The sequence below is a fragment of the Staurois parvus genome, unplaced genomic scaffold (assembly GCF_062004578.1).
Source record: "Staurois parvus isolate SC_StPar_1 unplaced genomic scaffold, SC_StPar_1.0 ptg003585l, whole genome shotgun sequence".
NCBI lineage: Eukaryota > Metazoa > Chordata > Amphibia > Anura > Ranidae > Staurois > Staurois parvus.
The window spans coordinates 4,166-17,500 of record NW_028321381.1 but is presented as its reverse complement, the minus strand read 5'-3'; the positions used below and the strand labels follow the sequence as shown (position 1 = coordinate 17,500).

The 13,335-nt window shown below is 41.8% G+C and overlaps 2 protein-coding genes across 2 annotated transcripts in view; one reads left to right on the top strand and one right to left on the bottom strand.

Moving 5' to 3' along the window:
- LOC149427678 (DNA repair protein complementing XP-C cells-like) overlaps positions 1-2,198 on the bottom strand; it is a gene marked incomplete at its 3' end in the record, with an annotated part of 28,536 nt that extends 26,338 nt beyond the window's left edge. The window contains exon 1 of the mRNA XM_089667788.1: positions 2,045-2,198. Coding sequence (XP_089523914.1) covers positions 2,045-2,126 — 82 coding nt within the window. The remainder of the gene's footprint in view (positions 1-2,044) is intronic.
- On the top strand, positions 2,193-13,023 carry LOC149427677 (U6 snRNA-associated Sm-like protein LSm3). The gene is made up of 4 exons (XM_089667789.1): positions 2,193-2,336; positions 4,161-4,268; positions 4,346-4,441; positions 12,431-13,023. The coding sequence occupies exons 1-4, from the start codon at positions 2,316-2,318 to the stop codon at positions 12,509-12,511; spliced, it is 306 nt and encodes a 101-aa protein (XP_089523915.1). The 5' UTR covers positions 2,193-2,315; the 3' UTR covers positions 12,512-13,023.
- The last annotated feature ends 312 nt before the right edge of the window (positions 13,024-13,335 follow it).

Genomic DNA, 13,335 nt, shown 5'->3' with positions numbered 1-13,335 from the left:
GTATATAATGATGATTGGGATGATGGTATACATTGTATATAATGATTGGGATGATGGTATACATTGTATATAATGATTGTGGTGATGGTATACATTGTATATAATGATTGGGATGATGGTATACATTGTATATAATGATTGGGATGATGGTATACATTGTATATAATGATTGGGGTGTTGATGGTATACATTGTATATAATGATTGTGGTGATGGTATACATTGTATATGATGATTGGAATGATGGTATATATTGTATATAATGATTGGGGTGTTGATGGTATACATTGTATATAATGTTTGGGATGATGGTATACATTGTATATAATGATGATTGGGATGATGGTATACATTGTATATAATGATTGTGGTGATGGTATACATTGTATATAATGATTGGGATGATGGTATACATTGTATATAATGATGATTGGGATGATGGTATACATTGTATATAATGATTGTGGTGATGGTATACATTGTATATAATGATTGGGATGATGGTATACATTGTATATAATGATTGGGATGATGGTATACATTGTATATAATGATGATTGGGATGATGGTATACATTGTATATAATGATTGGGATGATGGTATACATTGTATATAATGATTGTGGTGATGGTATACATTGTATATAATGATTGGGATGATGGTATACATTGTATATAATGATTGGGATGATGGTATACATTGTATATAATGATTGGGATGATGGTATACATTGTATATAATGATTGGGGTGTTGATGGTATACATTGTATATAATGATTGTGGTGATGGTATACATTGTATATGATGATTGGAATGATGGTATATATTGTATATAATGATTGGGGTGTTGATGGTATACATTGTATATAATGTTTGGGATGATGGTATACATTGTATATAATGATGATTGGGATGATGGTATACATTGTATATAATGATTGTGGTGATGGTATACATTGTATATAATGATTGGGATGATGGTATACATTGTATATAATGATTGGGGTGTTGATGGTATACATTGTATATAATGATTGGGGTGTTGATGGTATACATTGTATATAATGATTGGGGTGATGGTATACATTGTATATAATGATTGGGGTGATGGTATACATTGTATATAATGATTGGGATGATGGTATACATTGTATATAATGATTGGGGTGTTGATGGTATACATTGTATATAATGATTGGGATGATGGTATACATTGTATATAATGATTGGGGTGCTGATGGTATACATTGTATATAATGATTGGGGTGTTGATGGTATACATTGTATATAATGATTGGGATGATGGTATACATTGTATATAATGATTGGGATGATGGTATACATTGTATATAATGATTGGGGTGTTGATGGTATACATTGTATATAATGATTGGGATGATGGTATACATTGTATATAATGATTGGGATGATGGTATACATTGTATATAATGATTGGAGTGTTGATGGTATACATTGTATATAATGATTGGGATGATGGTATACATTGTATATAATGACTGGGATGATGGTATACATTGTATATAATGATTGGGATGATGGTTTACATTGTATATAATGATTGGGATGATGGTTTACATTGTATATAATGATTGGGGTGTTGATGGTATACATTGTATATAATGATTGGGGTGTTGATGGTATACATTGTATATAATGATTGGGATGATGGTATACATTGTATATAATGATTGGGGTGTTGATGGTATACATTGTATATAATGATTGGGGTGTTGATGATATACATTGTATATAATGATTGGGATGATGGTATACATTGTATATAATGATTGGGGTGTTGATGGTATACATTGTATATAATGATTGGGATGATGGTATACATTGTATATAATGATTGGGGTGTTGATGGTATACATTGTATATAATGATGAATATAATATTGATAATGTACAGTATATAATAATAATGTATCTAATAGGAATGAATCAATGATTGGAGCACACACAGGCCATGTGACGCCCAGCAGCGGCTCTGCACCAATCCGGTGTCAGTCCCCGCCCCCTCACCCTCTCTCCTCTTGGCCGGCTCCCTCCGGGCTCTCTTGCCCCGGCTCGATTCTCCGGTCTCCCCGCCGCCTCTCTTGGCCATCCCGGCTCCCCTCCGCCCTCACATGCTTCTGTTGTATAACAAACCCCTCGCAGGAAGTCACGTGGCTCCCAGCTCAATTCTGATTGGCCGAGCCTTCTTCTCTTCACCCAGGCTGTCCGCGAAGATCTCGCGATAGGGAGCGCGGTTACCTTGGAGACCTGCCTCTTCCGCTGCGCGCCTCTTGGCAACATGGCGGACGATGGAGAGCAGGTGAGAGCGGAGCGGGCTGTGTCCCGGGTCCGGTGCCCGCTCTGTAGGGGGGGGATGTTGTCTCTGCTCACAGAGGTCACCCAGTATGTAGGTTCTGTTGCCGACCCTCACCTGAGAGTCGGCTGTTGCCCCTCCCCCGGCCCTGTGTTATTGGTTCCTCTGTGAGGTGCCATTCAGTAGGTGGAGGAATGTTCTGGGCTCCCCCAGCAATATACATGACTGGGCTGCCCCCTGGCCATGTGTTGTCGCCAGGGGCGGACTGATCATTTGGAAACTCGGGCACTGCCCGAGGGCCCGGGGTCAGTAGGGGGCCCCATGAGATGCCCCGGTACCTTTTTCATAGGCTTTTTTGAGTTTGGGCAAGGACACAGGGGCCCCATGATCCCCTATTGCCCGGGGGCCCCATGAGTTGTCAGTCCGCCCCTGGTTGTCGCTGTCCTCCATTGCGCGCCCTACATGGCTCCGAAACGTGGCCCTTTGTCCTCCCCTGCAATTGGGGGGCGCTTCACGCCAGAGAAACGTGTCGCGGATGTGCTTTTGTGTACACAATTATGGTGCGTTCAGTGCAGAAGAAAATTCAACTTTTTTTTTTGCACTGGAACGGAGGACTGGTTCACGCCACGTGCTGCCCAGTGTGGGGTTCTTTCTGCGTCCAAAACGCATGGATAGAACATTATATGGGTGGAACAGGCTGCGTCTTTCCTGCACAGAACTACTGGAACGCGGTAAAATGCATCAAAAATGCACCAGACCCCCAGAACAAAAAACATCTGGAAACACATAAAAAATGAACTCCTTAACCACTTCCAGTCTGGACGCTTCCCCCCCCCCCCCCCGCCCCCCCTTCCAGTCCGGACGCTTTCCATTGAATGACAATTGCGCGGTCATGCAACACTGTACCCGTATGAATTTTTTAGCATTTGTTTTGAGACAGATAAAACTTTATTTTGGTGGTATTTATTCACCGCTGGGATTTTATTTTTTTTTGCTATGTAAATGAAAAAGTCTAAATATTTTGAAAAAAAATGTTTCTTATAAAATTTTGCAAATACATATTTCAAAATAAATCTTGGCCAAAATGTATTCAGTTATCTTTTTAGTAAAAAAAAAAATAACCCAAATTTAGTTTATAGCCAAAAATTATAATTTTTAAACTTTTTTTAAAAATAAATAAATAAAAAAAAAAAAAAAAAAAAAAATATATATATATATATATAATTTTTTTTTTACATACTGTCCCCCTTACAGTACAGTGTCTCCATGGTGACACTGTACTACTTTTGGGGGGTGATAAAGGTGTGTTTTTTTTTTTTTTTTTTTTTTTTTTTTTTGTTTTTTTACACCGATTGCTTTTACATCCATAAAGGCTGTAAAAGCAATAATTTCTCCTCTCTGGCTGCATTCTTGCATCCATTGAGAAATACTGTGTGAGCTGTGATTGGTCACAGCTTGTCACATGGTACAAGGCTGTTGTGAATAGCCCTGTACCATGTGACCTCTGTGATCATTCACAGATTTCACACGTAGTAAGCAATGATGTCAGAAGTGACCAATCAGTGATCACACGATCGGGACCTCGCACAGAGGTCCCGTACGACTATCGGTGGCGGGCATCGGTAAAACTTTTTTTTTTTTTTTTACCTTCACGCAATGAATGCATCAAGGTAAAAAAAAAGTTTAGGCTTTATAATCTCGGATTGGCTGTGCTTGTGTGTTTTTTGTTTTGTTTTTTTGTGTTTGTTTTTTTTTTTTTTGTTGTTTTGTTTTGTTTTTTTTTATGTTGCTGCTTTGAAGAGAATCTAACACCTTCTGTCTGACCTGCAGCAGACCACAAACACTGTGGAGGAGCCCCTGGACCTGATCCGGCTGAGCTTGGATGAACGGATCTATGTGAAGATGAGGAATGACAGAGAACTCCGGGGGCGGTTACACGTGAGTGTCTCCCCGTTATCTGCACATTGTGTAATTACAACCCTGAGATGGACATTAACCGCTCCTTGTCTGAACAGGCTTATGATCAGCACTTAAATATGATCCTGGGGGATGTGGAGGAGACGGTGACCACCATCGAAATCGATGAGGAAACCTACGAGGAGATTTATAAGGTGAATACGAGTCACATGACTGTTTGTAAAATGTTCCCACTAGATGAACGATTGATTGAACGATAAATCTCAGGGCAAGTGAGCGCTTAAAATAGATTATAAAATCAATAAATGAATAAATGAAAATGAGACAATAGCAGCTGAACACCAAAAAAGGTACCGTATAAACCTTCAAAATAATCAGAATACATATAAAGGGGGGGGGGGGGTTCAGCGCTAACTAAATAAATACACATTTATATAAATCAATGTAAAGGTGCTGTTAAAGTGCAAAAAGGTGACTATAAATAATGAGTATAGTCCATAACGTGGTCAAAACCCAAGAGAGTCTTCAAAGAACTCCAATGCCTGGATTCGTGGATGAGGTGATAAAGGTATAAAGATTGCGCACTCACCAGATACGCAATCCAAATGCGCATTCAAAACAGATAATCCTAGGGTCCTCATACGGATCTGGTCAGATCTGGTCACAAAAGCCCCTCGCCACTTGATAGTGTTGCCACACATAGAAGAAAAAAGGCCGCTCTGCAGACGTAAAAGGCTCCCACCGGAGCCCAAAGAACAAAAGGAGGCCAAATAGTGTGATACCTTATTGGCAAGGGGTATTTATTCCCAAAAAAACACAATACAAGCAGGGGCAGGAAAGATACCGACCATACAAAGATTTAGCAAATGGCCGCCGGGGCCCTCGTGGCGCCGGTCGGCGTGACGTCACACCGCTGTAGCCGCTCCCTGACGCGTTTCGTGCGAAAGCACGTAGTCATAGGGGGGTTAGTCATTGATTGAACGAGTTCTCTGGTCACAGCGTACACTTTGATTGTATACCATCAGCATTGTAATACCAATACAAACAGTTAGACCTGACAATACAGGCTTCCATAACCACTTGCCCTCCAGAAGATTTTTACCTCCTTCCAGACCAGGCCATTGCACTAATTTAACTGGCAATTGCACAGTCCTGCAACGCTGTACCCAAAATGTATTATTTGTTTTTTTTTTTGTTTTTTTTCCACACAAATAGAGCTTTCCTTTGCTGGTATTTGATCACCACTTTGGTTTTTTATTATGTAAATTAAAAAAGGCAACATTTTTTAAAAAAATATATATTTTCTACTTTCTGTTTTAAAACATTAAAGAAATGTTTTTTGTTTTTTTTTTAAGAAAGACGGGAAACAGGAAGTAGGACAGGTATCCAGACACAGTCTAGGATTCGGTAATGTGGACTGGAGGGGGGTATGTGGACAGAGCTCCACCCTATCTGAATCGATGGTGGGATTAGGACCATTAACAATTCATAGGCAAGCTAAGAGTCTAGGGCAGGGGTGTCCAAACTTTTTTCAACGAGGGCCAGATTGGATGAAGTGAACATGGTGGAGGGCCGAACATTTTTCAGAACATTCTTTGAACCATTACAATTAAATGCAAATAAATTATTTTATGCCAAGTTAATTGCAAACGACGTACTTTTCATTTCATAACATTAAGATCAACTGACAGCTGAGTTTTCACAATGTATTGAAAATAAATTTTAAAAAAACTTACCTGCACTAATGTGAAGGGTGAAAAAGGTAGCTGGAGCTGAAGTTTCTGCTCGGCAGCCGGGAGGGGAAGAGAAACGCACTTCACGCTGGAAGCCCGGCCCTGACGTCACCGCCCTCTGTCGCTCCCAGCGCGGCGCAGTCACGCATGCGCACTGCTCTCAAGCAGAAGACTGTCTGCCACAGAAGGGAGGGCCGTGCGACAGCCGCATTTACACAGACCAGGGAGAACGTGCCGCAGTCAGGCATGCGCACTGCCCTCTGCTCTCAAGCAGAAGACTGTCTGCCATAGAAGGGAGGGCCGTGCGACAGCCGCATTTACACAGACCAGGGAGAACGTGCCGCAGTCAGGCATGCGCACTGCTCTCAAGCAGAAGACTGTCTGCCATAGAAGGGAGGGCCACATAACACAGAGCAGGGAGGGCTGTTGGAGGGCCGTATTAAACCGACCCCCGGGCCGTAAATGGCCCGCGGGCCGGACTTTGGACATGCCTGGTCTAGGGGGAGTTGGGGAGGGTTATGGGGTGAGTGGGAGAGGGGAAGGGAGGGGAATGGGTAATTATGTAGGGGTTGGCTCCGTGTCCTTCTGGAAGGATGAGGGTACTCTCACTGGGAAGAACTCTGGAGGAGGAAAAACACTTAAGGGAAATGGAGGAGGTTAACTTTGACCTATAATGTTAAGGGACCATTCTGGAGAAAAGGCATAAGATCCTCAGAGAATTTCAACAACAATCCATTGCAATAGTGTTTTTACAGGAAACTCACTTATTACAGGACACCAATGTGAAGTTCTATTCTAGGTATTGCCCAACCTGGGTTTTATGCAGATTCACCAACTAGGTGTTCTAAAGGAGTGGCGATTGGTATACCTAAAAACAAGGTTCAAGTTGGAAGAGAAGCTGGAGGATCCTGAGGAACGGTTTCTGTTCTTAAGGGGGAAATTACAGGAAATACAGTGTACATTGGCAAATATTTATTGCCCCAATAGAAATCCAGTGGCCTATCTGAAAAGTATGAGAAGACTTCTGGATTTTAAAACATGCAAACGAATTGTAGCAGGAGATTTTAATTTTTGCATGGACCCCCAGATTGACACTACGTCGCATGTGCAGAGAGAGGGAGGTAAATCTCTGAAATCCATACGAAGAATGTGTTATCAATGTCAACTTGTGGATGTCTGGAGAGTTAAACATCCTGGAGACAGGGACTATATGTTCTTCTTTCTGGCACATGCAACGTATTTGAGATTAGATTATATATTGATGGACCGTAGACTTTTGGAGTCGCTGGTCAAAGTAAATATAGAAGTTACAACAATAACGGACCATGCACCTGTTACAATACAATAAAGTTATGAGGAAGAAAGCAGAGCAAGTTAAATGTGGAAATCAAATGAGACGGAACAGAGAATAAAAAAAGAAATAGAACAATACTTTGAAAGATATGATACAGAAGGAGTTTCAACGGCCATGGTGTGGGAAACGCATAAGGCATATATTGGGAATTTTGATAGCGAGTGGGGCAAAAAAAAGAAAAGAAAATGAATACGCTTCTAAGGGATCTCCACGAATTAGAACAGTTACATAAAAAGAAAATAACGAGATTCAGCAGAGTATAATAAATAAGCGAGATGAATTATGTAATTTAATGAAGGAAGAAACGAGGAGAACATTCAACATGATTTCAAGGGAGAGATATCGGTGGAGGAATAAACCAGGGAAATATTTAATGAGAGCACAGAGAAATCAAAGTAAAGATGATAATGGGGAACTGGTTTACTGAACCACTGATATCGCTAATGTATTTAAAAAAAATTACAGTAAACTATATGATGTTATTCCACAACGGTCAAAAGGAGAAGAAAGAATTAGAAAGAGACAAATTTACTTAAAAGAGGCGGGATTGCCGAGAGTAGGGGAAGAACGGTTAATCTGCCTAGAGAAACGTTAACGCAGGAGGAGATCCAGGTAGCACTGAAGGTACAACAGCAGGGAGGAACCTAGGGCCAGATGGGTATACTGTGAGATGATCTAAAAAATTTAAAGATCAATTCGTACCTAAACTGAGTTTATATATGAATGCATTAGGAGTGGGGCTAGAAATGAGGGAGGAATCCTTGCAAGCTCATATTACAATCATTCAGAAAGAGGGAAAAGATTAAACCCAATGCGCTAGCTGTGGGCCTATCTCATTGTTAAATGTGATTACCAAATTATATGCAAAGGCCCTGGCAATCAGGTTGAAAGACCTAATGTCGGAATGGATTCATATAGCCCAAGTGGGATTTGTTCCCTGGAGGGAGGGAAGAGACAATGGGTTGAGATCACCGCTTCTTATACAAAGAAGTAAGAGGAATAATTCACCAAATCCAGGAAATAATTGGGGTTAAGATCCCAGGGTATGCCTATTCCATAAAACCGAGACTACAGTAGAAAAATATAAGAATTCAATGATATTTCACCTTATAAATGCAGCTAAAGGATTGATGCCCACATTTTGGCAGGCACAAGAGGTACCGAAAATAACACTGGATAAGTAGGATAGTGTGTATGTATGTGGAGGAACTCTACCACATGGAAGAAGACAAAATGAGATTTCGAGAAAGGTGGGAAAAATGGGATGAGTTTAACTAGTTGCCAACCGCAGATAGCCGAATGAGGGCTAAACTGCGGCCGGCCAGTTCTGAGTGGACGTCATATGACGTCCGCCCAGAACGCGCACTGGGGCGCGCATCCGGCGATCTCTGTGATCGCTGTGTCCTACGGACACAGCTGATCACGTGATGTGGTAAAAGACCGATCACAGCGGCCTTTTACCACGTGATCAGCGGTGTCCAATGACACGCTGATCAGAGGGAAATGCAAGTGCCGGTTCTCGGCTGCACTTTCCTCACGCTGTCAGATCGTGAGGAAAGTACTGCCGAGAGTCGGCAGTTGTCAGAGCGGGGATCGGCACCGATCATCAGGGCACTGATGATCAGTGCCCTGATGATCGGTGCCCAGCAGTGCCACCCGCAAGTTCCGCCCAGCAGTGCGCCCACTAGCTCCGCCCACCTGTGCCACTCTGCAGTGTCACACACCTGTGCCCAGAAGTGCCACCTACCTGTGCCCACCAGTGCCGCCCACCAGTGCCACCCACCTGTGCCTGCCCACCAGTGCAGCCCAGCAGTGCTGCCAGTCAGTGCCCAGGGGTTGTGCCAGTCAGTGCCGCCAGTCAGTGCCCAGCAGTGATGCCAGTCAGTGCTGTCTATCAGTACCCATCATCAGTGTCGCCTATCAGTGCCGCTTATCAGTGCTGCATATTAGTGCCGCCTATCCGTGACACCTCATTAGTGCTGTCTATCAGTGCCGCCTATCCGTGACACCTCATTAGTGCTGCCTATCAGTGCCCTTTAGTGCTGCCTATCAGTGCCGCCTATCAGTGCCCATCAGTGCTGCCTCATCAACGTACATCAGTGAAGGAGAAAAAATACCTGTTTGAAAAATTTTATAATAGAAACAAAGAAACTTTTTTTTCTTTTCAACTTTTTTGCACTTTTTTTATTTATAGCGCAAAAAGTAAAGCGCCCAGCGGCGATTAAATACCACCAAAAGAAAGCTCTATTTGTGAGAAAAAAATGATCAAAATTTCATATGGGTACAATGTTGCATGACCGCGCAATTGTCAATCAAAGTGCGGCAGCGCTGAAAGCTGAAAATTGGCCTGGTAAATAAGGGGGTATAAGTGCCTGGTAGGCGAGGGGTTAAGAGCTCACATAAATATGTTGAAATGGAAGAAGTAGAAAGAGGGGGTGAGAGGACTGTATAATTAAAAAGAGGAAAGCAAGATAGGAAAAAAAAAGGGTATCCTGAGGATACTCAGAAGTGACCATTAACGGGGAGCTAAGGGTAAAGAAATGGGGGGAGGGTGGGACATAGGGAAGGTGGGTTCTCTGGGGGTATGTGTAAAAGAAAATGTAATTTTTAATATAATTTTTTGTTAAAATTTTGAAACCGAATAAAATATTTATGAAAAAAATGAACTAAATAGCATTTTTGGCTTGCAGTGCTGTTTCACTTTAATAAATTTAGGCCGAAAGGTATTATGCTACATATCAGTGGTATAAAAAACAAAATCCCACTAAGTATATTTATTGGTTTGTAAGGTGTTTTTTTTTTTTTTTTTTTTTTTTAATAGCGTCTACAAACTATGGCGTGTGTATACTGGAATGTATGGAGTTATGATGCTACACTGATCAGCAAGTTATTGTGTGACTGATAGTGTGGCAGGCAATCTGGTGCTAACACACTGGCTGGGAGGGACACTGAATGACACATCACTGGTTACACTAATACAGTGACCAGATATAATACTGTTAATGACTCTGGCTGGGAAGGGGTTAACATTAAAGCGGAGTTCCACTCAAAAGTGGAAGCTCTGCTTATTTGCTTCCTCCCCCACCTCCACTGCCATATTTGGCACCTTTTGGGGGGGAGGAATGGATACCTGTTTTTGACATTTGTCCGCTCCCACTTCTGGCTCGGTTCGCCGGGGTGAAGCGAGCCGGAAGTTTGGCCCCCTTTTTACCTCCCACAGACTCCTGGGAACTTTCATACAGTTGTGACCAAAATTATTCAACCCCCAATGCTGTAAAGGGGTTTAGGGACTATAGTGTACATTTGGAATTGTATTCAGAATCAAATCCTACAAGGACGTTGTAACTACCCAAATGCAACTAAAATGACATCAATTGTTTATGTAATACAGTAGTAAATGGTTCTTATGTGGTTTCTTCATTGCCACAATTATTCAACCCCTTAAAGACTACCACTCTGAAGAACAGAGGTTCATACAGGTGCTTTCCATCAGGTATTGAAAACACCTGTGGATGTCACCGAGCAGCAATCAAGCATAATAAGCACCAATTAGGCAGCTTTAAAATGACTGTGATACTCAGCTCCTTCTAGACATTTACTGGTGTGGTTACAAACATGGTGAAGGCAAGAGAATGGTCCAGGAAGACAAGAGAAGAGGTGATTTCTCTTCACAGGAAGGGCAATGGCTATAAGAAGATTGCAAAGATGTTAAACATACCAAGAGACACCTTAGGAAGCATCATTCGCAAATTCAAGGCAAAGGGCACTGTTGAAACGCTACCTGGTCGTGGCAGAAAGAAGATGCTGACTTCGACTGCTGTGCGCTACCTGAAGCGTAGAGTGGAGAGAAGTCCCCGTGTGACTGCTGAGGAACTGAGAAAAGATTTGTCAGATGTGGGTACAGAAGTTTCAGCCCAGACAATAAGACGCACACTGCGTAATGAAGGCCTCCGTGCCAGAACTCCCAGGCGTACCCCCTTGCTGTCTCCAAAGAATAAGAAGAGTCGACTGCAGTATGCCAAAAGCCATGTGGACAAACCACAAAAGTTGTGGGATAGTGTTCTGTGGACTGATGAAACAAAATTAGAACTGTTTGGGCCCATGGATCAACGCTATGTTTGGAGGAGGAAGAACAAGGCCTATGATGAAAAGAACACCTTGCCTACTGTGAAGCATGGTGGAGGGTCAATCATGCTTTGGGGCTGTTTTGCTTCTGCAGGTACAGGGAAGCTTCAGCGTGTGCAAGGTACCATGAATTCTCTTCAGTACCAGGAGATATTGGATGGAAACGTGATGCAGTCCGTCACACACCTGAGGCTTGGGAGACGTTGGACCTTTCAACAGGACAATGATCCCAAGCATACCTCCAAGTCCACTAGAGCATGGTTGCAGAGGAAAGGCTGGAACATTTTGGAGTGGCCATCGCAGTCACCAGACTTAAATCCGATTGAGAACCTCTGGTGGGACTTAAAGAAAGCAGTTGCAGTGCGCAAGCCTAAGAATGTGACTGAACTGGAGGCCTTTGCCCATGAAGAATGGGCGAAGATACCCGTAGATCGCTGCAAGACACTTGTGTCAAGCTATGCTTCACGTTTAAAAGCTGTTATAACTGTAAAAGGATGCTGTACTAAGTACTAAGATTGAATGTCACTTGGGGGTTGAATAAAACTGATAATGCTGTGAGCACAGAAAAGACATTTGTGGTTATTTCATTATAACTGTTATGTTATATTTGTCTGACCTACAAGTGCCTCTTTAATGTAAATGTAAGCAAGATGACTGAATGATCAAAAGCAATGTCAAACTGGCCAAAACACTCAATTTCAGTGGGGGTTGAATAATTTTGGTCACAACTGTAGGTCCCAGAAGACTGCCGGACCAATAAGGAAGCACGAACCTACTCGCGGGGCATAGTGACTACGGGTCACAGAAATAAATGTGAGGTCTTCACAAAGTAAGTGTGCAAACTTCAAGATCATTCCGATGATAGAGTAGGCTAGAAATAATTGGAATTTAATGTGGAAATAAATTACGATTTTAACATTTTGGCCATAAATACGCTTGAATGACGAATGACAAAACCTTCTCTCTTCTAGTCTACGAAGAGGAACATCCCCATGCTCTTTGTCCGCGGTGATGGCGTGGTGCTCGTAGCTCCTCCATTGAGAGTTGGATGATGAGTTTCAGCAAAGCGTCTCTATCAAGCCAGGATCCCTCAAACCTCCTCTGTTTCTTCTCATCGAATCCCAGACACACCGGGATATTTTTCTTGCTCATAGCAGGAGAGCTTATTAATACAGAGCCTAATCCGTATACATCTCCTGCTGATGGGGAAACTATAAGTCTCAGCATGCCTTCCTAGCTAGGGATGAATAGGGCCAGCCTTGCTCGTTTCCCATCAGCTGGAGGGCTGCAGGTTGTCTATAGGTGCTGCAGCTGCGTTGCAGAGGCACCTCTATTCTTTAAATTCGGCTAAATAATTTTTCATTTTTGGCAGATGCCGCAGTTTGTTTTTGTAATGAATTCAATGTTGGGAAGGTCAGCCCAAAAATTACTTTTTTTTATATCTGATGGAAGCAGCAGAAGGATTGTACAGGTTTTACTGTATGTTTGGTTTAGAATGGAACTTTTCAAATCATTGATGCTTGTTTTGGACATGTATATCAATTAAATGTTTTTCTTTTTTTTAGAGATGACTAAAATTGTGTTTTTGTGGGTTGTTTTTTTTGTGTTTGGTTTTTTTGTGTTTGTTTTTTTTGTGTTTGGTTTTTTTGTGTTTGTTTTTTTTGTGTTTGGTTTTTTTGTGTTTGTTTTTTTTGTGTTTGTTTTTTTTGTGTTTGTTTTTTTTGTGTTTGTTTTTTTTGTGTTTTGTTTTTTTTGTGTTCGTTTTTTTGTTTTTTTTTAACAAACATTGCAGTGTAACTCATACAGGCTTGTAGAAATTTTTATGATTTCACGAAATGTCCGTAAAGGTCTCAAGTCCTTTCCTTTGTCCAACATT

Excerpts from the sequence above, each read along its gene's own strand:
- LOC149427677 (XM_089667789.1), top strand. The coding sequence starts at position 2,316 with ATGGCGGACGATGGAGAGCAG. Across the intron at positions 2,337-4,160 it reads TGGCGGACGATGGAGAGCAG|CAGACCACAAACACTGTGGA; the intron begins GTGAGAGCGGAG and ends TCTGACCTGCAG. Across the intron at positions 4,442-12,430 it reads CCTACGAGGAGATTTATAAG|TCTACGAAGAGGAACATCCC; the intron begins GTGAATACGAGT and ends TCTCTCTTCTAG.